The sequence below is a fragment of the Octodon degus genome, unplaced genomic scaffold, assembly GCF_000260255.1.
Source record: "Octodon degus isolate 3935 unplaced genomic scaffold, OctDeg1.0 scaffold00096, whole genome shotgun sequence".
In the NCBI taxonomy this organism is placed as follows: Eukaryota; Metazoa; Chordata; class Mammalia; order Rodentia; family Octodontidae; genus Octodon; species Octodon degus.
The window spans coordinates 10,011,588-10,036,992 of record NW_004524672.1 but is presented as its reverse complement, the minus strand read 5'-3'; the positions used below and the strand labels follow the sequence as shown (position 1 = coordinate 10,036,992).

The window sequence follows — 25,405 nt, the reverse complement described above, 5'->3', positions numbered from 1 at the left end:
TGATTGCTGAGTGCTCAGTTCCAGCCAGGCTCTTGGTTCAGGCTTTGCAGTGCGAGGTCTCAGCTAAATCCAAACAAGGCCCTGTGAAGTGGATTCTGTCACTGTCCTGAGATGGGCAGGTGGGGTCCAGGATGTGGCCAAGGTACCACAGCTGAGAAGTGGCCCAGCTGAGATGAAGGTCCTAGGCTCCTGCCTCCACTGCCCGGGTGCCACGGAACTGAGGGGTAGAGGACAGAGGGACAAGAAGATGGACAAGGACAAGGGAAAGGCTCGAAGCCCCACAGAGTAGCTCCAGGAAGGAGATTTCTCACCACCTGCAGCAGAGTACCCTAACCACTGTAACTGTCGGTGAGACAAGGCTTCTTGCAAAATGGCCATGGAGCATTCCTCCTTGGTGGTAGGGTGGGCCAAACTCCAGGGGTAAGTGTAAGGGAACTTTTGTTTGTTTGTTTGTTTTTTTCCAGAACTGGAGATTGAACTCAGGCCCTTGCGAGTGTAAGGGAGCTTAAGAGCCTAAGGATATTGGTTTTTAGTACTAGTTTGGAACTAGAGTCCCAAGGAGGTACAGGCACTTGGCCAAACTCACACAGCTATTCTTCCAAGCAAGAGTAGAACTTTTTGAACCCAAAGCCAGGGTTATACCACTGCCCATCCCAACTCCTGTGACCAAAAAGGCTTGAAGAGGCAGCTGCCTAGCTCCGAAAGCCTAGTCAGCCTAACCTAGCATTTCTCCCAGCCTGTGGGGCTCATTACCACTCAGAGCCTTCATATGTGCTGGTTCCATTCCCTCGAATGTCCAGGAGATCTTGGCATGGCTAGCTCCTCTGACACCTCCTGGGGGACACTGTCCATGGCCCTCTTACCATCTGTCACATGGCCCTGATTCTCTCTAGAGCTATCACTTTGTAAAATCTTTTCATGTTATGTTGACAGGTGTATGAAAGTCTCTCTTACTATGGTGTGGGTTCCTTTCAGAAGCATGGGGACCATGCCTGAATGGTTTTCCATCATTGTGTGTTTTGGGTACATAGTAGGCCCTCAATAAAACCTTCAGAGTAAATGAATAAGATGGTAGAGTGTGGTTCAAGAGAAGGGTTGGAGGGAAAGTTCTCCAGTGTGAGTGGAGTGACAGTTTGCCCATACTGTGAATCACCCCTTCTTGATATTTTGGCTTCCTGAGAACAGGCACTGAGAGAGGCAGTGCCTCCTTTGGACCTCTGTTTTCACTTGTGAGCAACTGCTACTGGGGCTCCCACCCATGAAGGTGGGTGCCCTAGGACTGGGCATGAGCTAGAGTCCATGTTAGAAGGGCATGGGTCAGAGATGAGACAATGACCACTGGGTTTGAATGTGAGTGGCACCAAGTCTGGTACCCTCTCTACTGGAGAAGGGATAGACGAAAACAATTTGGTATAATTTCCACAAATTGCACTAAATGTGGTGGTACACACCTGTAATCCCAGTACTTAGGAGGCTGGAGGCAGGAGGAGGTAGGAGGATCATCTCAAGTTCAAGGCCAGCCTGGGCTACACAAAGATCCTGTCTCAAAAAACCCAAAACAATTTCCTCCAAACCACAGGGGATCCAAAATACAGATCTGGGTAAGGGCCAATCCTGGACCCTCTATGTCCTAGCCCTTGCTATCAATTTCACAAGTCCAGACATCAGACAGGTATGAGGCACAAGGAATCTGATTTCACATCCTCCTCCGCCCCTTTTTATTTCCATTCGACAATTATGGATTCTGCCACCAGGGGGCGCAACCAGACTGCGCGGACCACAAAGGGGGCGCGGGCGGGGCGAGAATTGGTGGGAGGTTGGGAGGGCCAGGGTAGCAGGGGACAAATGCGTCAGGCTGTGCGTGTGCACTGTCTGTGATGAAGCTGGCTGTCGGTTCTGACTTAGGGTCTGGGCAGGCGGTTCGGGCCAAAGGAGCGGCTTTCAGTCCAGGTGTTGATCGCAGAGCAGTAACCAACGGGAGGGGGTGGGACATGCGCTGTGTATTCAGGGAAGGGGCGCGGGAGGGGAGTGGGGAGGTGGCGTGGCTGAGCTCTGGGCTGGAATTAGGCATCCCATCACCCAGTCCTACGGAGGCTTGGGGCCGGAAGATGCAAAGTTGGAGCTCAGCCTAGGCAATTTAGGGAGACAGTCTCAGAGGTTAAAAGGAGGGGGGAGTAGGGATATAACTCAGTGTGAAGACCCCAGGTTCAGTCCCCAGTACAACACAGACACACCTCCAGCTCCACACACTCAAAGGCTGGGTTCTGGGGTGAGTTCCAGAGTCTCTCTCTCTCTCTCTCTCTCTCTCTCTCTCTCTCTCTCTCACACACACACACACACACACACACACTCACACACGCAGGTCTGTAGGTCTAATCTTGACATCAGTCAGCCTCTCTGGTCTCTGTACTTTGTTTTCCTCCTCAGGAGGAAGACGTGAAAGCTCTCCTCCTCACCCTACCCCCCCTCCCCAGTGGCTTTAGTCACAGTTGTCTGCAACTGGCTCCCTCACGAATGGTCCACCCACCCACACCACCCACAGCCTCCAGGGCCCCACATCTCTTGGGCCTCGCCTGGGTTTTAGGAAAAAGCCAGAAAGGGCTCCTCTGGTGGCTATAGAACCCTCCCAGTGTGCTTTCTACTCCTCATCAGCTCTGCATCCCCCAGCCTCCCCCTTGGACCCCTCACCCTCAGCAGCTGGTCCTGTTTGTTTTCCCAGATCAGTTGCGCCCCGAGCTTCCTGAGGGATGGATGCCCAGGTGGCTTTGTTTGCCAGCTTAGCACGGTCGCCCTCACCCCCTCTGCGTCTGCAAGCCTGATGTGGAGAGCAGGGGGTTAGAAAAAACTAAGCATCCTCAACACCATCCCTCAGGGATCTTATCTTCAGAGAACCCCCATGCTGTCACCACCCAATCCTTCCTCTCAGACAGGAACCTTGGATGGAACAGAGAATCCTTTAGGACTCCATCTTTCCCCACACCACCATCGCACACAGACTGGATAGAGCATCCCCCAAGCCCTACAGAGCTTGAGTCCCAGAGCCCAGCCAGACTCGCCCACATGGAGGCATAAAAATTCTGTAAGGAAACCCTCAGTCTCACTCAGAGCCCTCACTCAGTCTTCATCCCAGGCAAAGGCCCGGGGAAACCCCCTCAGAGAGCCCCACTCCACGGATGGCCCAACTTCTGGTTACTGTGGCCAGCTTAGAGGTCCTGGTGCCCATTGTCTTATCCTCCAGGTGGCCCGCCCCGCCTTGCCCTCATTTCACTGGGAAATCACCCAGGGCTTTTGGAGACTAAAGATGCAAATTCAGTGAATGGTGCCCTCTACCACGCTGATCCCATCCCAGCCCCCCAGTCTGGGACAGGCAGATGAGTTCCTTCCCTGGGGCTGTGCAAGGCTGGTCTCCCGGGAGATAGAGATAACTCCAGCAGAGACCAGCCAGGTTCAAGCAGGCTGTGAGGGAGCCCCACCCGCCCAGACCCATTGTCCGGGCCCACCAGAGACTAAGCTCTTCTTCTCTGCCCCTGGATGGGGTTGGAGAACTGGCCACTCTCCAGGGAGGTGGGAGGCAGCTTCTACCACCACCTCCTCCTCTCCTCTCCAGGATCCAAGGCCATAGGAATCATACAGCGAGGCAGGGAGAGGACACACACTTACATTCAGGGTCAACTGGATGCCGTCCCACATACCCAGTGTGTGAATGGCCAAGTTCTAGGATTCAACAGACCCCACAATGTCATATTTACCATGGGTGGAGGTTTGTCACTCACCTATTCCTCAAATATTTAATAAGATGTACTATGTGCTAGTCACCATATAAGGTGGGCTCACACTGGAGCATGTCCTCTTGCCCATCCCACAGTCACCCACAGAGGTCTCATCTTAGCTACCCTGCCACCATCATACAGGAGCTGAAGGACCCAGAGGACTCTCTCCATTGCTGATGCCTGGGTGCAAATCCTAGCCAGCTCCACTGCTTATAAATTGGAAAATCTTGCACACTACCTCTCAGTTTTCCCCTCTGCAAGATGGGAACGATTACATTAAAGGCTTATGAAGATTTGGGTGTGCATAAAGCACATAACTCCTGGGCAGTAGGCACCCAACAGAGGCCACACGTGTTTGCAGGCCCTGCTGTATTCCTGCTGTCACATGGTTCTGATCACCACCACCATCTCCCAGCTGGGTTGTGCAGGTGGGTGGGATAGCACGGGAGGCTCTGGGGTCTGTATCTTCCTTCCTAACCAGTCTTGAAGAAGCCAGCTGAGCACTCAGCACTGGGCCAGTATAGTGCCTCAGCCCCTTGGGCTGCTGGCTACCGAAGTCTGGCAAGGTCAGGGCAGTGTCACTGTTTCCCTGGTTCTTGCTCAGGATTCTGCTCTCCAGGAAAGAACTCTGGGGAGTGGAGCCAGGGACCTAGTTCTGCTCCTGCTGCTTTTCTTGGCTCCATCCATGGCCTCTGGCCGGTCACTCTGCCCTCTTGGGGCCTCAGTTTTTTGCCTGTAAACTAAATTGGCTGCTGATCCTGGAGGGGACTCCAAGCCCTGCGTGCTGTGATCCTGTCATGCCTGGGGGAAGCCTCCTCCCCTCCCCATCCAGCCCTGGCCCCACCCAACCACCCACCTGGCCCAGCCAGAGTGAGGGGGCGGCTAGCCTGCAGTCTCCATGGGGACTAATCTCCAAGAAGGTCATTGAGGCTCTGGTGCTGCCCTGGCTGGATGAGGATTAGCACCTGGGTATGAACTGTACCTACCCCCCAAGTCCCACAAACACTGGGCAGCCTCCAAGCCAGAAGTCTCAAGCCTCAACCAGAATCAGGGTGTGGGTGGGAGCAGGGCAGCTGCCCCAGATGTTGATGTGTCCAACTATGGCCAAGAAGGGACAGATGGAGTAAGACCGTTGCCACGCACAGTCCTTGGTGTCCAGCTACGATCTAGGGCTTGTCCTTTTTCACCTTCTGACCTACTCCTGGGAGGGCAGTGGGCTCCCTGTGCAGATACATGACCAACCACCCCTACCCCAGCCCTGGCTGTCCCCATTTGCAGCTCACCTCTATCTGTTGAGGGTCATTTCTGCGCCCCAAGTGGTCCCACTGCCTCCACACACCTGGTGTCTTCCACTGCTGATGGCCGAGCCTCTAACCTCCTGTTTTCCCTCACTGTTCCTCTTTCCTGTGTTCTCCATCTGCCTTCATTGAATGATGTGTGCGTGTGTGTGGGAAGGTGGATCACCATCTCCTTGTGCTTTTCACATGGCTCTGGGTTATGCCCTGTCTGTAATTTCTAGTGGTGCTCTTGGCCCCTTTCCCTCCCCCATTTTCCTGCCCCCCCATCTGTGGCACCCCAACTGCTCAGTCCCTTTTCCTCTTCCCCACTACCTGTGCCCTCCTCCAGCGGGTGCTGACAGGGATGACAGGAAGCAGGCGCTGGCTCAGAGGGCGGGGGATGGGCCACCCGCACACCAGCTGCTGAGCCCCCCCAGCCCAGCACCTGCAGGCTGCCAGGCGCCTGGAGACTCCACCCAGTCCAGCAGGGGAGGAGGGACTTGGAGGAGAGGCCATGTCCCCATATAATAGCCAGGGAATGTGGGTCTCAAGATGAGAAGGGGGTGGAAGTCTGGGGAAATCAGGCCTTGGTGGGGGCAGTAGTCTCCACCATCAGGGCAGACCCCAGCACTATCAACAGCCTAATTCTTCTTGTCACTCTCCCTCCAAAGAATACCCCTATGTGTGTTGGGGGAGTATTCCAAGGGGAGAACTTTTGTGGTATGGCCCCAGGATTGGATATCCCAGTCCCTGCCATCACTGGGGGAGGAGAGGGGACATCCTTGAAGACATAGAAAAGGAGCGTCCAGCTGCGCCAGGCCTCAGACAGGTAAATCATTCAGTGCCAGGCAAGCAGGAAGGGCTGGGCCCAAGGACAGAAGACTGTCCAGGGAGGCCAAGGTGGGGGCTACAGCACAGCCAGTGGAGACCATCAGCTTTCTCTGCCTCCAGGGCTGCCCCCTGCAGTGCACCCTCTCCCCAGATCTGTCAGAGCCATCTCACCTTCCCTCTCCTCCTGGGGTAGGGACTCAGCACATCCTTGAGGTGCCTCAAAGAACCTGGGCGGCAGGGAGAAATGAAGCGAGTAATGGAGGAGGGGACCAGAAGTCCCAGGACTTCTCACTCTGTTTGGAGTGTCTTCTGACTCTGGGAGCTGTCTCCCTTCACCTGGCTGAGTGTTTGACGCACCCTCCTCCTGAGGGAGAACTCTGGCTCCTTCCTGCTGTCCAAGGAGACTTCTGCCACCCGTCACCTTCTGACCTACAACCAACTGGCCCTGGGTGCTCTGGAGCTGGCTCAGTGTCACCATACCCCCTGGGGAGGGGGAATGAAGGACACCTAGAGTCACCTGACCCAGGCCTTGCGTGGAGCCCTGAGTTCTAAGTTCTTTACACAGGAGGCCAGGGCCTGGGGCGATCTTTGTCTCCCTTCCCACAGGTCAGATCACAGTCCTTGGACTGGCCTGTCCTAAGTTTGGGTTGTGGCTAATGATCCGTGGGCACCACCTGTGGTGGGAGTTCCTCAGCCCCAGTCTACCCAGCAGGGTGAATAGAGGAGGTGTGGGTTGTGGGGTTTGGTACTGCTGTGTCTGGGGACGCTGTGTTTGTCTTTTTTGATCAGTCTCACACACGATGAACTAAAAGAGCGGCCAGGGAGGTGCAAGAAGTGAAATTTCAGGGTATCAGCAGCCCCAAAGAGATCAGGAGTGGTGATGTGTCTCCATCAGCTCATCCCAGATTTTCCACACCTCAGAGATTTGGCTCCTATGCTTGGAGGACTTCCATCTTCTCATATAGGGCTCAAAGAGATGCTTAGAAGCTCAGGGACCAGGATCAGGAGGCAGGGGTGGCCCTCACCCCTGTGGGGGACCAGCCCAACCCTCTCACTGTGCCAATGGGAAGTCCCAGAGATTGGGAAATGACTTGCCCAAGGCCACAGAAGTCGCTGGAACAGAGCCGGACTAGAAGCTGGGTTTCCACCTCCAGAATGAAATCTGTTCAGACCACGACCCCCTCTGCCACCCGCCGCCCGCTGGAGCCTGCTGAGCCCGCATTACCCAGAGTCTAGCCAGGCAGCTCAGAATCTGCGGGCGGGACCAGCCCGCCGGCTGGGAGCCAGATCTGCCCCTAGCAGTGCACAGACTCTGCGACCCATATGGTGGAAATCGTGGCGCTGGCGGCAGGCAGGTGTCTGCGTGGCGATCCGGCCGGCCCCGGGGCTGGTGCTGAGAGGCCGCCCCTGCCTCACGCGAGCCGAACGAACAAAACGCTCAGGTCCGGTTTGTGCGAGGGGCTCGTCGCGGGGCGGGAACGGAGGGCCCGGGGCCTGGCGATGGCCCTCGAGATCTGGTCCTGGTCTTCTGTCTGCGCCGTGTGACTGCGACCCGCCGGCCGCCGCCCTCACCTGCGCACCCCTGAGGTTGACACGTCGGCTGCGCAGCGCTGAGGCCGGCACAGGTGCGCGCAGCCGCCCCACCCCCTCCCTGCCACCTCCGCCCGGCTCTCCTGGTCTTGCGCCCCGCCTGGCCCTGCCTGGCTCCATCCCCAACCCACGCCCGGGAGCCAGTGCCCGAGCCCGAGCTCAGCACACTCTTATACCACTGGTTCAGTCCCCGCCCCTACACACACACACACACACACACACACACACACACACACACACACACACCTGTCCAGGCGCCCGTTTGCTCGGGGCAAATATTGACTCATGGAGGCGGAGCGCTTTCTTCCCTCCCCCGCCCGACTCGGAGACCGGAGCTCCTCGGAGGCCTCAGCGGCGAGGGCGGAGGGGAGGGTGCCGGGGACCTGGGCGCCTCTGGAACAACACCAGATGTCACTTTTCCACCCACCTGCTTCTGGGCTGGGAGGAGCTGAGAGCGCAGGGCTGCGGGTGGGAGTAGGGGGCCTCAGAGGTGAGAGTCCTAGAGAAGGGACAACTTGACGGGAAGGAGTCACACCAAGAACTGCTTAGTAGGGTCTGTGGCTCGCTGCCTACTGGTGACTTCAAGCAGTGCCTGGAAACCTAGTTCTGTGCCCTTTGCGGCGTGCCTCAGTTTCCCTTCCTTTCAGGTCTCTCAGCAGAGCTCCGGGAGCCCAACAAATGGTAAAATGCTGGCCCTCTTCGGGTGCTGAGTCTCGGGGCAGACGCACAAGGCAATGAGAAGAGGTGCCCTCCCTGCCCCTTGGCCACCTGCTAGTTAACCGTGCCTGGCAGTGTTTCTACCAACCTACACTTAGAGCGCCCTCCCCTGGCCAGGCCGGGCTCATCCCCGCTCCTCCCAGTGACCAGGGAGAACTCGCGCCCAACTGAGCTGTGTATGTGTGAGGGCGCACCCCCAGCGCCTGCGAGGTCACCGCCATCCATCCTGGCCACCCTACTTTCCCCGAGGCTCAGAGCGGAGCAGGCGCTGCCCCCAGTGGCAGAGAAAGGCTAGGCAGACAAGCAAAATGCTAGATGCTTTACTGGCGGGGAGGTGGAGAAGGCTCAGGCAGAATCCAGGGCGGCAGGCCAGAGGGGCTGTGCACCGGCATCAGCAAAGAGTAAGTACTACGTGGACCCAGCGGGTCGGGCACCGCTGCCTGCTGGATCCGCGGCAGCGGAAGTGGGGTCGGAGTCCTGGAAGACAAGAAGGTCCAAGGTGGGGAAGGCTGCCTGCTGTGCTGCCCTCTTCCGTGAGGCCGGGTGCCCCCACCTGGGCGTGCTGAAAGGCGGCAGGGCGATAATGCGGGGCCGCGAGGTGAGCACCACCTCTCCACGGCTCGCCTCCACCAGGATGTTTCGGATCATGTTCTCCAGCAGCTCCTCCCGAAGGTTGGCAAAGGAGGGTAGCCTGCAAGGGGCAGGAGTCGCGAGCGTGAGCGAGGCCGTAGATCTGCGTGCACGCGGGCTGTCGCTCCCTGCTCTGCGCGCACCGCACTGGGTGCCACTGGCTAGTTACAGACTCAGGAACTCCCTGCCCCTTCCCCCAACACTATGGCATCCCGTTCCAATTACACAGATGCTCCGTGTGCGGCTAAAAGAGACCAAGTTGTAAGAGACTGGCTGCAAGAGCCCGGTAAAATCCATGAGCATCACACCCAGTCACTAGAGGTGGCATCACAAAGTCAGGTTTGGACAAAGGCAGTGATGAGAGGATGCAGAAGGGACTTCATGGGGCCTAGGAAGTCCCCAGAAAGGACAGAGTGCATCCTCAGGGGGAAACAGAGCCAGAAATGGTCCTTTTTCAAACTTTGCCCACTGTCGCTAGGTTCCTCACACCCACTCTTGCAGGAGAAAACAAAGCTCAGCATTCCGCAAATACTACCCCTCAGGCCAGAGGCTACCCTGCTTACACATTGCCAAACCTGAGCTAGGAAGAATCAGGCAGCCACCAGCTCAAGTTCTATTGAATGCTTGGGACCTTCTGCACACAGCCTCCTGCCCAGCCTTCCCTGGCCGGACTGCTCACCTGCCAATGGCTTCCTTCTCATCCTTACGCTGCTCCTCCTCCTCCATGACTGTCAGGTCTTGCTGCCACTGCCACTGCTGGGACTGCTGGGAACTGGGCTGGGTCTGTGATGCAGGCTCGGTCCCTGACCCAGTCATTTTCCTGTCCTTCCTCTCTGTCACCTTCTCCTCCTCCTCTTCTTCCTCCTCTTCCATGCTCAACTCTTCTTCCTCCTCACTCTCTTCTTCCTCATTTAGCCCCTCCAGCTCCCCCTCTTCCTTCTCACCCTTCTCCTCTTTCCCCCTATCCTGCTTCCGGGATCTGTGTTTATCCTCCTGCTCTTCGCTTTTCCGGTGCCCTGAGCTGCTGGAGGGCAGAGTTGGCAGTAAGTACAAGCTGTTCTGGGCCATGAACTTGGCTGGCTGCTCATTCCAGAACTGGCAGAAGTAAGGCACCTGCTCCACCAGATTTTGGTCCACAGCCTCGTGGAAGTTCTTGTCTTCTAGCAGGCCTCTGCGTGGTAGGAGGAGGAGATGGGCCTCACTCTGGGGCTTGCAGGCCCTGGAGAGCCCTGGCCTTGGAGCTTTCTGAAGGAAGTCCTTGCTTACTGTTTTCACAAACTAGGGAGCAGCCAGATGGTTGCCCCCTTCTTCCATTCTTTGGGAAAAGGCATATTTGGGCCCCATGGATTCTTAGAGGTGAACAGGGTATGGAAAAGAAGGTAGAGCTGGCAGGTCCAAATGACACAGAGAAGGGCTGGGGCCCCAGGAGAGACAGGGGATGAGTCCAGTTCTCAACTACTAGCCAGGGACCAGGCAGAGCCCAGGTCTCAGTCCCAAGGATCTCTCTATCAGTTTCATTAAAGCTATACTGTCTTTGGCCTAACCCCAGTAGAAGGGCTTTGCAAGGGAGTTCTCCTTCTCCAGAAAGAATGTTCTGGAGCTTAAGGGGCCTTGGTCACTGAGCTGGAGAGATAAGAGGGCAAGGATGAGGACTGGGAGAGTGGGTGGCACCTGATAATGGCGGTGAGGCAGTCCACCAGGAGTTGCTTCTTCTGCTTGGAAACTGGGTTCCCCTCACTGTTAGGGAAGTCTTCCTCAGAAGCCTCTGGCTCTTCCCTGGGGGTCCTCTTGGGCAGATCCCTGGGGTAGGGCATGATACTCTGAGTGGCTGGCGAGCCACCATGCTGGGGTGGGGGATACAGACCACAGTGCTAGCTATCCAGCCATGGGACATAAATATGTTGGGAGCCTCATAACCAGTCTTAATGCAAATGCAGTGCTACTGCATTCAGGAAACCAGCTCAGCCCTCAGGTCAGTGCAGAACCTAAAGAGGCCCTGAGGTGGCAGTAGTGAAGGGAGTGGGAGGAGGCCTATGTGTTTGTCCCGAGGAGGCACTGGCCTCACGAGGGCCTAAGCAATATGTAGGCAATTTAGGCCAATCAGTGCTCTGTGAGTCTCCCTGCCCCTGCCCCTGCTCTACCCACGATGAAGGCAGCCCCTACTCAACAATGAGGGGACTGACACAAGAGAATGGAGACCCCTGACTCCCCAAGACTTCACCAGTGCAAGAAGTGACGGGGAAACTCCGAGAAGAAGTTGGCCACGAAGAAGTCAGTGGCATGGGCTCTGGCAGTGAGGCCCAGGCTGAGCATGTCTGGCATGGGTGGCTGAGGGCATGGCCAGGATGGCTCTTCCTTTGTGATCTGAAGATCCCAGCTGGCTGGCTGCCTGAGAGATTGCTGGCTCATGATGGGAGGCAGCGTCTTTGGGAAAGGGGTAGAGGCATGGATGACAGGGGCTGGGGGACCACACTCTCCTCCTGGATGGATTCTTTGGCCCAACCCTTAACCAGACCTTTTGGGGTACATGCAGTATGGTTTTATGACCCTTGGCACCTTCACCCTCCCTTCTAGGAGGCAGGACCAGAAGTTGGAGGTATCCCTGGGAACAAGCAGGATGCTCTCAAGTTATCCAAGAAGATGTGCCCGAGGCTCATGACCTCACCTTGTACCTCCTCACAGGGTCACAGGCTGTGCAATATGCTCTCCTCTGTGGAAGCAGAGAAACCCTTACTGAAGATGCAGGAGCTTTGGTCCATATCCACCCTTCCATCCCCTCTCCCTGGTACATAGAGGGCCAGAAACCAGTTCCAGTTCTAAGCCCTCTTGCCTGCTTCCTAGCCACCCCCTATTCCAGAACCTTCCATGGGAAAGCACTTCTTGAAGAGAGAGACAATGTTGTTACTCAAGTGAAGGAAAGAGAAGAAAGTGCCACCAGATGTGAGCAGGATGGCATTACATGAGACAAGGAAGTAGACTGCAAATCCTTCCTCTGTCCTGTCTCATTCTCCTAGGAAGGGATTTGTGTTCAACCTGCCAGAGCTCAGAGACAGCAGAGCCTCTCCAGAAGCTCAGTGTAGTAGACATAGAGGTGACTAAGGGCAGAAACACCAGAATGGGAACGCTGTGACATTGGGGAGGCACCAAGATAGGAATTTTGTGTTTACTATTGGATCCGCCCATAGCCCATGTTTAGGGGACTCTCACCCAGTGGAGGGCTTTGTTGTAGCCCATCTACAAAGCAGATTATTTCACTTACTTTAAAAATATTTTTAATCTTTTGTTTACAAAAGGGGAAAAATGACACAAAGAATCTTTCACTGCCTGGTCACTCAGCTTTAACCATTAGGAACCTATAACCAACTTGCCCCACCTGTCCTCCACCTCGGGATTGTCCTGAAGCAAATAGCAAGTTCCTGTCATCCTCACTTCACTGAGCTAATATTGAGAAGAGTCTGGAGTCAATCCAGGAGCGACTGGTTTCCAGTGCCCACACCTGAAGCAACTATAGCATAGTGCCCGTCATCAGAAGGGGAGTCATCTGGTTGCTTCCTGTGACCCCCATGCCCACTCATGGAATCCTGGCTGCATGAAGCAGGGAGTGCTAGGCAGATTTTTCCACCCTGCAGGCAAGAGGGCTTGGAACTAGAGGGCTGTGAAGGTACTCTGAGCCCAGTGGATGGGATCTAAGCTTTTAGGGCAGTTTTGCGTGAAGGGCCACCTCAGTTCACTGCCTCTGTCCCCCAAGCGTGCGAGGCCCACCGAGCCTTCCTCACCTCCACTTTCTTGTCTGTGATGGTGAACTCCACCTCCTGCCGCACCTTCTCATCCTGCCACTCCTGAAGTTCCTTGTGGTACTGTCTCATGAGTTCCTGCCGGTACAGCTGGCCCAGTGCAAGCCCAGAGTAGGCCCAGGTCTGCAGGGTCTCTGCTAGGACTTGACCTGGGCCTGTGCTGTGGGTGCCCACCCTCCCAATGGCTAGTGCCTGCCTTTCTGGGGGTCTGTGGGTCTCGAAGCCTCCCCTTCCTGGGGCTGGAAGCTGTGCCCCTCCTACTTCTCTCTGTGGCTGGTTCCTACCTTGCATACCAGGTCCACGCTATAGAAGCTGGCATGCACCGAGGCCTTCAGAGTCACCACAAAGGGGACTGTTTCTTCAGGAGCCACCTCTCCTACCATGGGACTCACCGATACCTGATAATTTGGAAAAGAAGCTTCTGGAGTTTTTCAGGGATGAGATTGTGTGGGATAGGATGAGACAAGATGGAATGGGATGAGATGAGGTAGGACAGGTTGGCATGCAATGAGATGGGACGTCCCTGGTGGGATGAGTCTGGGTCCCTTCTGATTTTGTGGGCACAAGGACTCCCACCTCTCCAAAGTCTAGAGGCCTTGACTGCCAGGCAAAAACGACAGTCTCATTTTTGGAGATGTTGTTGAGGAAGAGGAGGCGGCTGCACTTGCTCTGCACAGGGATGTTTCCCAGGGAGATATGAGACTGGGACAGGAAGACATTCTGCCAGAAGAGACAACAGCAACTTTAGGAGGTAAAGAAGTAATAACCACATATCCACTACTGATTATTGAGCACTGTCGACAGTCCAGGTACTGTGTTGGGTGCTCCCCATGCATCTTACCCTCACAGTGGCCCTATGACATAGGTACTATGTCACAGCCTTCCACTGTGCTCACGCTGGATAAGGAGGGTCTGAGTGGAAGGGAGGGCACAGTGATTGGATGGATGATCCATATCTGGCTGGCTGCTTGGCTGAGTACAAATGGCAACTGAGTAGATGGCTAGATTGATGAATGCAAGGACGGGTAGGCAGATGAATGGCTGGATGAATGAATGGATTAGACTTCCCAACAGTGAGAAGCATGAACTAAAAGAGTATTTTGAACTTTGATATCTTTCAGCTAAATCCATCTAGGTAGAAAAATAGTAACTGGGATAATAACTACTAAGGCTTCTTTCCAAACTTACAACACCCCTATTTCTAGCCCCAGAGGAAAGGTTGGATTGAGGCCCTGTGGAAGGCAGAGCGACCTCGGTAGGAACACATGTGGGCACTAGGTGGCAGGGTAAGCCTCTCCTAAGCCTCTCACGGAGCTGGTGCTCCCTGCAACCCTGGAGGAAGGCTGGTTCCAGGCCTCACTCCTACATCCCTTCCTCCCCCAACCCCATCTCGTTTCCTCCCCAGTCTTCCCATCCCTCCATACTGGGGAGGAAATGAGACTGCACTCTGTCCATGGGGTCCCAAGGCCATGTTCAAAGCCTCAGGCTTTTCTAGTTCCTTCTTCCCTAACCTGTTCAGGAATCATCAGCCTAGAGCATATGGAGCTGTTGTCCCATGAGGAGATGTTGTGGAAAGGGGCTGTGTCCCCCATGACATGGGGGTCATAGCCCACTCCCTGGAACTGGATGAGAGCTGAGTTCCATCCCACGATGTGTATGGGCACATCTACCTGGGAAGTCAGGACGGTGGAGGGGGGGACAGTTAGAGCAAGGCCTGGCAAGGAAGTTGTCACCCCAATCCTCACCCTGATTACCCAGGCTGCTGCTTACTGTGTAGGTCTTGGCCTCGATGGGTGAAAAGATCCATAAGATCTGAGCAGTGGTGCCTGGCTGGATCTCCCCTTTGGGATTGAGACAGCAGAAGATGGGGTGATCAAAATTTTTTTCCTGAATGTGTGACAGAATGCTGGTCTGGACCTCGTATGTCACAGGCACCGAGCCACCATTGTACAGCTCATAAATCTGCAGGGGAGAGGACAGAATAGAGAGGTCTCCACATCCATCCAGGACTGCAGACCAGAGAGCCCAAGATGTTATGTGTCAGACGGGTTACACTCCATGATGTCACCCTGAGAACTGCGGAGCTCCTCTACAGACCTGATGGATTGACATGTACAAGGGATGCAGTGGCAGAGTCAGCTGTGACATTTTAGGTTAACTTGTAATCCTATTTGTAAAGACACATCTTACATTATTTGCCTTCAATTTACCTTTGTCAAGTTATAAGGGGACCCTAGTGTGAGTGTCCCTAGTGTTAGTGCCCCTGTAAAAGCCCAAAGGAGCCCATTGGCTTCCTCCACCATATGAGGACACAATAAGAAAGTGCTATCTATGTGCCAGGAGGATGAGCCCTGACCCTGCACCTGCCTAGCCCTTCCTCTTGGAACTCCCAGCCTTTAGAATTGTAAGAAAGGAATTTCTGTTCTTTATAAGCCACTCTGTCTATGGTAACATGTTACAGCAGCCAGATGGGCAGACCACTGCATCCAACCTCTACTGAAAGATCTCTTGCTTGTCTCATGGGCATCTCAATCTTGGCCAAAACCAAATTCTTCACATGAAACCTATTGTCCTCCACCCTGCTGATCCCCCACTTATCTCATTTCTGTGAATGGAACTACCTGTCCCCTGTAGCTCAAACTCAGCTGTTTCTGTCCTGGCCTTGAATGAGACTGCTGGCAGGCTGATGGAGTGGCAAACGGTGCATGGATCTGAAGAGAGCGCAGGGCTGGGAGATGCCCTGTCAGGAGCAGGAGGCCTTTCTTTGGCCTTCAGAGTAAAATAGCTAGAGACCCCTGCCCAGAGTCATAGGGGGCTTCTACATGGGTAGAGATATCACAGCTGTGAAAATTTTTCCAAACACCATTACATCTACTTCTTGGAGAGTTTCAACATACATTTTCAGTGCAAAGGTACCAGAGTCCCTCCAACCAATAAGGAAAGAAAAGTCCACAATTCCCAGGGATCCACATCTGGGTCTGTCATATGTCCTCAGATCTGTGACCTCCAAACTGTGGCTTGGACTCATTACTGAGCATTCTGCATCAGTTTAGTGGGTCATATCTAGCATTTTTAAAAAATGGAACAGAATAAAATAAAAAAGACATCGGCATTTTTTGCATGTGATAGCCTAGGTATATATATTTGTGATATTTCTGCTTTGGTTGTAAATGAGTATAAATAGTGCCAAATGAGCATACATAAATATAAAATGTATTAGTATGGCTCCTGGTCAAACAGGTTTGAAAAGCCTTGGGCTAGAAGAGAAAAATCACCCACTTTTGCATGAGAACTGAATCCGATAAAGATCTTAGTTTCAGGTACCAGGAAACTGAAGCCTCTTCCCTTGGGTCTCCCCAGTTGCCCAGTGCTAGGGTTCAACCTGACAACTGCACCTTGTTGGGAGGGCAGCGTCTTTGTTACTCTGTCAAGAGAGTAGTGATCAGCACTTAGCCCTCTTGGCAACCGGGACCATCTGGACCACTGACCTGCCGTGGGGGTAGTGTGTCACCGATGGGGACAGGGATGAACTGGTGGGTAGTGGAGGTGAAGTGCACGTACTTCTGCTCCAGCTTCACTGTGACACCTATGAAATTTAGCTGGAAATAAAAAGCCCATGGGTAGCATCCTTCGTCAGGGGAAGTGGCCTACACAGCAGAGACCTGGATCCCACCTTCCCAGGGACCACTGTTCTGTGCTCCTTTTGGTTGTCCTGCGAGCCCACCCTCCAGCCTGAGACTGAGGGCAGCACCAGAGTGCTGGGGCCTCACCAAGATCTCCCGGCCATGGGACACCTTGAAGAGCACGGGGAGGCGATCTGTGCCGATGAACAGGTGGCTGGAAGGGAGGAGACACACCCAGAAGTGAGCTTTGAGGCCTGGTGCAAGTGGGAGAACAAATGGACTTGGCGTGCCTGGGGCTTAGAGTCACCTAGCCCCTTGGAGCAGCTCACCCGAGTTGGGGCTGGACAAGAAGGACCTTAGGCGCCCCCTGGGGGTGGAAAGGGTGTTCTCTGAGAGGCGTGGTCGTTCAAAGTGCTCAGGAGTTCAGCAGGGAAAGGCCAGGGTAAGGGCCGCTCCCCCACCCAAGAGCAGAAGTAGGGGTAGGGGTAGGGGGCACCTGTATTTGAACTCCACAATCTGCTCCTGCCCAGGGCTCAGGCTCCCAGACTTGGGGCTGATGGAGAAGATGCAATTGTCCTCTATGCGCATCTGGTGGAGCTCAGTGCAGTCAAACTCTATTTGTTCTGCCCACAGCTCCAAGCCAATTTTCTGGTCACTTGGAAAGAGAAAGGCCCTGGAGAGGGGTGCGGAGGAAGCAGTGAGTGATGTGCAAAGAGCAGGTCAGTCTGGACAGAGGGTCGGGGAACGCTGAGCCCTGAGCCCCGCAGGACAAATGGAGACTCCCTCGCTCCTCCTGTGTGCCATCCCCCATCTGACAGGCTGTCCCATGCCTGGCTGAGCAGATGTGGCTGGTACAGATTATCATTTCCTAATCACCCCCAAACGTGGGAATAGAAGCAGGGCCACAGTGGCTAAAGGAGCAGGGAAGATTGGGGGTCCCACTGTGGGTCAGCTGCTTGCATATGCAGGCCGTTGAAAGCACGATGCAAGCCCATCTTCTCTCTAGCTCTTAGGAAGGTGCCTGGTAAGGCCCCTGAATACTGGCAGCTTACCTTGAGGCCCCAAGTTGGGACAGCCCACTTGGACAGAGGATAGGTACCCAGCAGGGATGGTGTGCTTGTTTTTTGTGGTATTAGAGATTAAATTCAGGGCCTCCATAATAAGCTACCTCCCCAGTCCTTCTTTATTTTGAAATAGTCTCAACCAATTTGACCAGGCTAGGCTCGATATTGCACTCCTTCCACCTCAGTCTCCCTGAATGCTGGGCAAGCACACTATGTCCAACTAGGGCTGGCACTGTGGCGACAAGCAAAGATGTACAGAGTAAATGCCCTGGAAGTGCCTCATACTAAAGGAAAGTAGATAATGCCTTCAAGCTGATGAAACTAGTGATGGAGCGCCCTGAGGTTGGAGTCTGACAGGAGCATCCTTCGCTCTCAGAGAGATGGCAAGGAACTGGCTCTAGCAGCGAACCAGGCCAACAACGTAGGCAGAGAACAGTACAGAAAAGGAAAGGAGATCCTGCCAAGCAGGAAGAGGAAGGAATAAGTGGAAGGTGGGCAGAAAATGTCTATCATATCTCTGGGAAACATTAACGGGAAACAGGGAAGCACAAACCAAAGCTCTCTCCTGAGGAATCGGTCTCAAATGTTTTCACATTGGAAATATTGAAGATAGATTACATCCAATGCTGCTAAGTTTTAAAAGAACAGAAACCCGAAATATACAAAGACAAGCAAGAAGGAGGGAAATGCTTAACATTTTGGAAGGAATTTTAGAAGCATCTGTTAGAAGAAAAATCTATCTGCCCTTGGACCTAAAAATCCCATTTTGGGGAGTTAAGCTACAGAAATAAAAGCATGCGCACACACGCACACACACATGCACACACACAAAAAATATTCATTATAATGTTTTTGTTTGTTGAGCAGTGACAAAAAAATGCAACTAGGAACTGCTCGATCTTCTAATGAGAGATTTAATAGCTCAAGTGATTATCTACAGAACAGAACAGAACACTATGCAACTGTTAAAAAGAATGAGCTAGGCCTCTGGGTATTGACCTGGAGGGGGAAACGTGTCCTTCTGCCTGCGTGCTGTGCACATGCTGACAGTGCCAGGCCCCATCCAAGCCCTCAACGCTCAGCAGTGGGCTTCCACAGGCAGAGGGCATTTCTTACTTTCTTTCCATCATCCCTGTAGCATTTGACTTGCTGTGGTTCAGTAAATTACTTCTATCATTTTATTTGAGGGCTAACGATCAGCAGAAAAATTGGAGACTGCTGTTTGGGGGTCCACGTAGCCTGCTCGTAACACACCGGCAGCACAGTCGTCAGTGATTGTGTGCCAGGAATTCTCCACCCACGTCCGTTTGCTGAAAATAAGTTCCAGCTGAGATCATGAGCTAGCTGGATGTCTTTAGTACAACCACACGATGGACATATTGAATTGTAAAATAATATTAATATATAATAAGATACATATTATTGACATTGATACTTAAAATTATAGTATAAATTATAGTTAAATATTTGTAAATACCTAGGTGGGCCACTTTTTTTTTTTTGTATTTTAGGGAAGGGTCTACAGGGTGTTCAGGGTCTCACTACTAGACTGGATTCTAGTGATCCACCTGTTTACAGCTTCCCAAGAGCTGGGATTACAGGTGTGCACTACTACGCCCAGTCTCAATTGCTGTCTCAGTGCACCCCTGGAGCAGAGCCGGTGCAGCAGGCTCAGGGATCAAACCACCAGCCCCTGTGCCTGCTTGCAGGCGCTTTAATCCTAAGTGGGCCACTTTGGCCAAGAGTTAATTTCCTATGTAAATGGATGAACTTGGGACTTACTGCCAAATGACCAACTGGAGTACAGATACAATGTGGGAATAAGGTGCACACTGCACACTGGACAGATGATGTAGTGGGTCCAGTGTGAGTCTTCATAGTTCAGTATGGTGTATGTTGTGATGGACACATTTAACATACTCATGTGAAGTAAAGAAACATTTTCTGAATTTTGGTGCCTCCAATTTTTCATTGCTTTAGTGTGGACCATCTTTTTTTTTTTTTTTTTTTTAAAGACAAGGCCTTGTTGTGAAGTTCAGGCTGGCCTTGAACTCACTCTGTCACCCAGGCTAGCCCAAACTCATGGTGATCCTCCTGCCTCAGCCTTCTACACCCAGATTTAGACCATCATTCTTAACTGGCGCCATTTTTGTGAGCACTCCTGTCTCATAACTCTTCAGTTAACACCTGATTTAGTGTAACTTTGTGAAACCCAGCCTGCAAGAGGTGGTGACCTGGGTGGAGAGCTCCTGAGACACAATCACTGGCAGCTGTGTTGCCGATGCCTCCAGAGCAGGCTACGTAGACAAACAGCACTCACTGAAGAGCTCTGTTGCTGGATGTGAGAGACTGGAGCTAATGCTTTACAGCAAAGGACTCAAGAGCACTTCAGGCTGGAACTTGGGATTTACAGAGATATGATGATGTTCCAGAGAAGGTGACATGCCTGTATTTGAATAAATGTAATTTTTGTACATGAAATAATGTAGATTTTTTTTGTACAAGAGTAAATGAATAAATATAGGTGTTGTACATGAAAAAAAAAAAGCATAGGCTGGGGAGATAGCTCAGTGGCATAACCGCCTGCCTGGCTGATGCAAGGTCCTAAGTTCAATCCCCAATACTAGAAAAAAAAAAAAAGAAGAAAAAATATGACACCCACTGAAAATAGGCCTATTGCTTCTTTGAGAACAGAAAGGTGTATTTGGAGACAGGGTCTCACTTTGCAGCTCAGGCTGGCCACCCCTCACAGTGGTCCTCCTGGCTCAGCCTCTTGAGTGCTGGGATGACAGACATGTGCCACTACACTGGACTGGAGCAAAAATTAGTGTAAGAGCTAGTCTTACTTTCAGGGAAATAGCAGAAAGCTTGTTCCTACCTTCCTTTCTGTATGAAACCTTCCTGATGCCCTGGCCCCAATGGAACAGTGCCCTTCATGGTACACATTACCCAGCAGAGGACAGCTGCTCGGCCTTAAGCCACTGGGCCTTAGGCCGTCCATGTCTATTCTGAGGATCAACCTGAAGCCTGCCCCTCCGCAGCACCACCAGAGGCTTAGCTGGTGGAATTTTAGCCGAATAGAAAGTGCACAGGTGAACAGATGACCGTGACCAGCGCATCTGACAGGTGTTCCAGGGTCCAGCAGAGCAGAGATGCCAGCGGGAGGAGCCAATGGCTCCCTGCTCCCGGGGTGGAGCTCCCCTTCCCACTTGGGGCTCTCCCTCTGTCCTCCCAGCCAAGTCCCTGTCTGACTGGTCCTGGCAGGAATAAAGCCTGTCTGTTCTTTATGAGCTCAGCAGAGACAGGCGAGAATTTGCAAAAATAGCCTTCTCAGAAATTGAAAGGAAACCCAACCACACAGAAAGCACAGGAGAGCCAGGCCCCTCTGAACCCTGGAAGAAGCACGGCCTGCCTTCCTGTACCTGAAATGATCCCCTGCTGGCAGGCACACTGCCTAGGCTCCCTTCCGCCTCAGTTTCCAGCAGCCTGGAGCCTCTCCACAGTGTGAGCTGGATTGCTCCTACCCAAACCCAAACACACAGTGCCCATGGACCCCAGAATGCCCCACACCGCTCCAGGAGCCAGGCCAACACCCTCTGCTTGTGGGACTTGGCTCCTCGCCTGCTTTAGAGCCTGGTGAATGGTGGATCTAGAGCTCACAGAGCCAGGCCTCACTCCCCAGGTAGTAACCCTGCCAAGCTGCCACAGTGACCCTGGGCCGGAAGCCCTCGGGTACTCAGAGCCCTGCCCTTCTCAGATAGACCTGCTGCCTGAGCCAGTTTCACCATCTCACTCCTCCAGGGAGGGTGGGAGGGGCCTGGTGGAGCACACCTGGCAGTGCAGCCCCACCCTGCCTGAATCCCCCACCCTAGGCCTTCCTTGCCTCCAGCAGGCAGGTTTCCTTCACAGATGCCCCCCACCATGTGTTTCACTCCCACCTGCCCTCCCATCACACCCAGGCTGGGTACCCTCCGTCTGCACCTCTTGCAAGCCAAGCAAAATTGGAAGTCATCTAAAGGACGTTTACTTGGAAATCCAGGCGCATGGCAGAGGCAGGGAGGAGGAACAAGAACAAGTGCTGGCATGGGAACAGGATGTGGACTGGGCAGCAGCTCTGTACCCCACAGGACAAGGGTGGGGCACAGGGGAGGCGCAGCTCCAGGCCTGGCGCCCTGAGACTGAAGTGGGATCTGCCAGGCAGCCAGCACCTAGACATTCCTGGTATGCAGAAGCCCCTTGGAGCTGGCTGGCTAACCGCCTGGGCAGGGGCTTTGCAGTTGGCCGCAAAGGGGTGTGAAATAGCTGAGTGGCCTTGGCTGAGTCCTGAGCCGCTGAGCCTCAGCGGTGCCCCTGCTGGGAGCATCTGCAGACGAAAGCTGGGAAAGCACAGAGCCTGGCACAGGGCAGCAGGCTGAATAAGTGCTTCTCATTCATTCGGTCACTAAGACAGCTATTCCAGCCTTCATCAGAGCAAGTTCCCTCTGCCCTCAGTCTACTGACATGTGGGTCAGCAGAGACTGCTACTGAGTGCTCCTGGGTGACCAGCACCAGCTGAGTCTCCACACTCCTTCAGTGGGGGCCACTCCACACAGACCAAGTCTCCCATTGATAAGAGGAAATGGCTCTTCCCTGCTTCCAGCCTCTAGAGCCAAACCCAAGTCCCCTAGCAGTCCCTCCAGGCCAGCCATACCAGTCCATGGGCACCACTCCACTGTTCTTCATGGCCAGGAGCACCACGGAGGGTGGGGTCTTGAGTGGTGCTGCCCCAAAGTTGAAGTCAAGTTTCAAAGGCGTAAAGACAGGGGGAATTTGGCCCGTGCTGTATAAAGCAGAGAAATTCCTGGGCTCAGAGCATGGAATGGGGACAGAGTAGGGTTCTCCTGGAGGGGGTGGTGCTGGTGGGGACACTCCTCCCCTCACTCAAAGGTGGGAGCCAGAGAACTGGACAGTCAGAAGCAGGATGGGTCAGCTCTTCAGATCTCAAGCCAGTCCTTGCCTCTCCAGTGTCCTCCAGGAAAGGCTAAGAACTTGGGGTTCCCTCCCGCACAGAGATGGGAAGCAGCTCCGTGGACACAGCGTCGGGTTGGGGCATGGATCAACAGCTGCAGCAACATCCCCAGCAGGCCCCAGCTCACCTGTGTCGGGTAGGCACCTTGTAGGTGAGCTCAGAGGGAGTGGGGTCACATGCCAAGTAAGTATTGAGGGTGTCCAGGGAGAAGAGACGCCACAGGTGCTTCCGAGTGATGCCCTTGGCTCCGCCCAGGGGGCAGGCATCCAGGATGGAGAGTAAGGGGTACACAGCCACCAGGGAGACTTGACACAACTCCTGCTTCTCACCAAGCTTGTTATCTGGGCATATGTGTGGGAGACAGGAGGGTGCTCACCTCCCTCCCGGAGATCTGCCTCTGGCTCTGGGACACTCCCACAAGCAGCTGACCCTTGCCTGAGATTTTCATAGCACTTTCCCACGTACTTGGCACACATTCATTGTGCACTGTTGTTTTCAAAACTAATTTTCAGTAACAGCTTTATCAAGGTGTAATTTATCTACTGTAAAATCTACCCTTTTAGCACATACAATCCAGTGATTCTGGCATACTCACTGTGCAACCCTCACCATTATCTAATTTTAGCAAGTTTCCATCACCTGCAGAAGACAGCCAGTGCTAATTAGCCGCCACTCCCCACACCCCTCTTCCTCTCCTGGCAGCTGCCCTTCTACTTTCTGCAGGCCTGTTTTTGTCTATTCTAGATGTTTTATGCAAATGAAAACACTCAGTATGTGGCTTTTGTCACTGGCTCCTTTTACTTAGCATTGTTTTCCAGCTTCCTCTAGGTGACAGCACATATCACTATTTCATGTCTTTCTGTGGCCCGTGTGCCACTGCTGTCCCCATTTTATGAGGAAACTGAAGCTCAGGGAGGTGAGGCAACTTGCTAAAACTACACGACTGCTAAATGTTGTAGCCAGGATCCAACCCCACTGAGGCAGCATTCTTCTGGGTCCTCCTCTCCTTCCTGCTTGCCATAGGGCAAGGCTAATAGCAATTCCATTGGATGGGGGAGAAAACTGAGGCCCAGCTAGGCTGAGGATCTAAGATCCCACTGGGAATCAGCACGTTCCCTGACCCTTCCTGCTGAGGTTTGTGCAGCTCAGGTACACACGTGTATGGACTCAGACAGGCAGACACCCAGAGGCACAGCCTGGCACAGCCCCATTCACTGTGCCCCGCCCCCGCCCCACACAGCTCCTCCCCTTCCCCTTGCCTTCCTGGCCCTGGCTTCTCCATGCTGAGCACCCAGGTACCTTTGTGAGATAGGAGAGAGTAGCTGATAGTCCAGGAGTACTGGCACTTGTGCCTGGGGCAGGCAGTCAGGCTGACGGTGTCTCGACAGTGAGGCGGCACGCTCCCCTCGGAACGGTCCAGCTGCAGAGCTGCTCAGGGGTGGCGCAGGTAGGGTGAGCAGGGGGAGGCAGCCTGACCGCTGCTGTTCCTTCTCACATACCCTCCCTGGGCCAGCAGAAGACTGGCCTGAGCCCGGAAGTGGAGCAGAACCCTCCTCCCAGGCTGGGGCAGAGATCACACTTTTTTTTTTTTTTTTTAAATGCATTTAGTACAGGGGATACAGGGTCTATAGGGTCTCACTAAGTAGATCGGACTCATAGTACTTCTCCTATTTTCAGCCTCCCAAGCGTGGGATTACAGGCTTTCGCCACCACGTCTACTCTCAATTGCTGTCTCAGCACGCCCTGGGGGTGGGGCTGGCAAGGCCAGCCAGGGATCAAACCCTGGATGCTGCACTCTGCTTAAGCAGATACTTTATTCTACTGAGCTATCAGGTTGGCCCAAGCGATCACACTTCTTTGTGACACTTTTCTCCATCTAGCAGCCCTGTGAGGTGGGTGGATATCAACAGTAGCCCCATTCCACAGCTGAAGAAGCTGAGGCTCAGACAGTCCCAGTTATTCACCCAAGGCACACAGCTATGAAGCAGAGGCGCTAGGATTTATGTTCTGCCCAATCTGGCCCAGACCATGGTGTAGCAACCTGTCTTAAGCAACAGCCCTTTTCCCCTCACCACATTTACATATCTCCTGGGACCCAGTGCAGCTCAGGTCCGTACCAGGGGTATCATGGTCGAGGCCCTCCAGGCTGTGCTGCTCCAGGTAGAGGCGGAAGTAGAGGGTGCAGTTGCCCTCGTTCAGGAGGACCAGACTCCTGGACTGCTCGCTGCCCACCAGCACGTTCCCAAAGTCCAGCTCCTTCATCTCTGCCTGAGGCCAGAGCCAGCAGCTGCTGGAGGCTCCCCACCTCCCTCAGCCCTGCTGCCTGGTCCCATCCTCAGGGCAGCCCCCAAGCAAGGACAGGTTCAGGGGTTCAGGCAGGGGAGACAGAAGGCTCCCTCCCTTGTCCTTAGGGGTCAGGCACCCTGGGCTTTCTCCCCTCCCCCTGGACCTCCCACTCACAGAGAGGCTGCTGGTGATGCCCAAGCCCACCAGTCGGATCACATAGTGCACAGTGGCAGGGGGCTTGGCATCTGGGGGCAGGCCGGCTTCCCAGACCCACATCCCCACTTGAAACAGGTACTTGGTCTTCTCCAAAGGGCTGAAGATCCATGTCAGTGTCTGGGGGCACAGAGATGGCCGCTGCATGGGGGCCTCTGGAATGCCCCTTCCTTGGGGCTCCTGGCTGGTCAAGGTCCCATTGTAGGGCATCAAGCTTTAGTAATGTTTCCTGAGTTTCTACCCTGTACTAGGTGCTTCATGCGCATCATACATAGTGTCATCTCCCTAAGCGCCCCCATCCTGAACCTCTTGACAGGTCAGTAGCATTATTTTCAAGGCTTGTTTTGGGATGATAAACTGGAGAAGTCCAGGGACTGGCCCAGGGTCAGACAGCTGGGGAGGGCAGGAACAGGGGCCAAACGCCCAAGGCTGACACCTGAGTTGGTGCAGCCCTTCCCCCCACTACTTACTGTCCTTAGGCTTCTAGGGACACTTTGTGCTATGTGTTCTTGCTCCAAGTCTGTTGATCCCCAACTAGTCTGTAAGGCCCTAGGCCAGGGACAAGATGTACTATTCTGGGTCCCAGACTGTGTCCCCCTTCG

The 25,405-nt window shown here is 53.9% G+C and overlaps 1 protein-coding gene across 4 annotated transcripts in view; it reads right to left on the bottom strand.

The window, feature by feature from the left end:
- Positions 1–8,520: 8,520 nt before the first annotated feature.
- Cfap65 (cilia and flagella associated protein 65) overlaps positions 8,521–25,405 on the bottom strand; it is a 37,585-nt gene continuing 20,700 nt past the window's right edge. For 2 of the 4 annotated variants that reach the window (XM_023723114.1, XM_023723115.1), the window contains 18 exons: positions 24,765–24,923; positions 24,422–24,572; positions 23,604–23,732; positions 22,432–22,645; positions 21,987–22,115; positions 16,729–16,905; positions 16,380–16,446; positions 16,098–16,208; positions 14,380–14,571; positions 14,121–14,279; positions 13,186–13,329; positions 12,894–13,007; positions 12,592–12,699; positions 11,481–11,525; positions 11,037–11,239; positions 10,487–10,615; positions 9,495–9,986; positions 8,521–8,876 (listed from right to left, as the gene is read on the bottom strand). In XM_023723114.1, the coding sequence (XP_023578882.1) occupies positions 8,594–8,876; positions 9,495–9,986; positions 10,487–10,615; positions 11,037–11,239; positions 11,481–11,525; positions 12,592–12,699; positions 12,894–13,007; positions 13,186–13,329; positions 14,121–14,279; positions 14,380–14,571; positions 16,098–16,208; positions 16,380–16,446; positions 16,729–16,905; positions 21,987–22,115; positions 22,432–22,645; positions 23,604–23,732; positions 24,422–24,572; positions 24,765–24,923 (3,006 nt within the window). In that variant the 3' untranslated portion in view covers positions 8,521–8,593. Of the gene's footprint in view, positions 8,877–9,494; positions 9,987–10,486; positions 10,616–11,036; positions 11,240–11,480; positions 11,526–12,591; positions 12,700–12,893; positions 13,008–13,185; positions 13,330–14,120; positions 14,280–14,379; positions 14,572–16,097; positions 16,209–16,379; positions 16,447–16,728; positions 16,906–21,986; positions 22,116–22,431; positions 22,646–23,603; positions 23,733–24,421; positions 24,573–24,764; positions 24,924–25,405 lie in introns of those variants that run through there. The other 2 variants (XM_023723116.1, XM_023723117.1) reach the window with 2 other exon arrangements.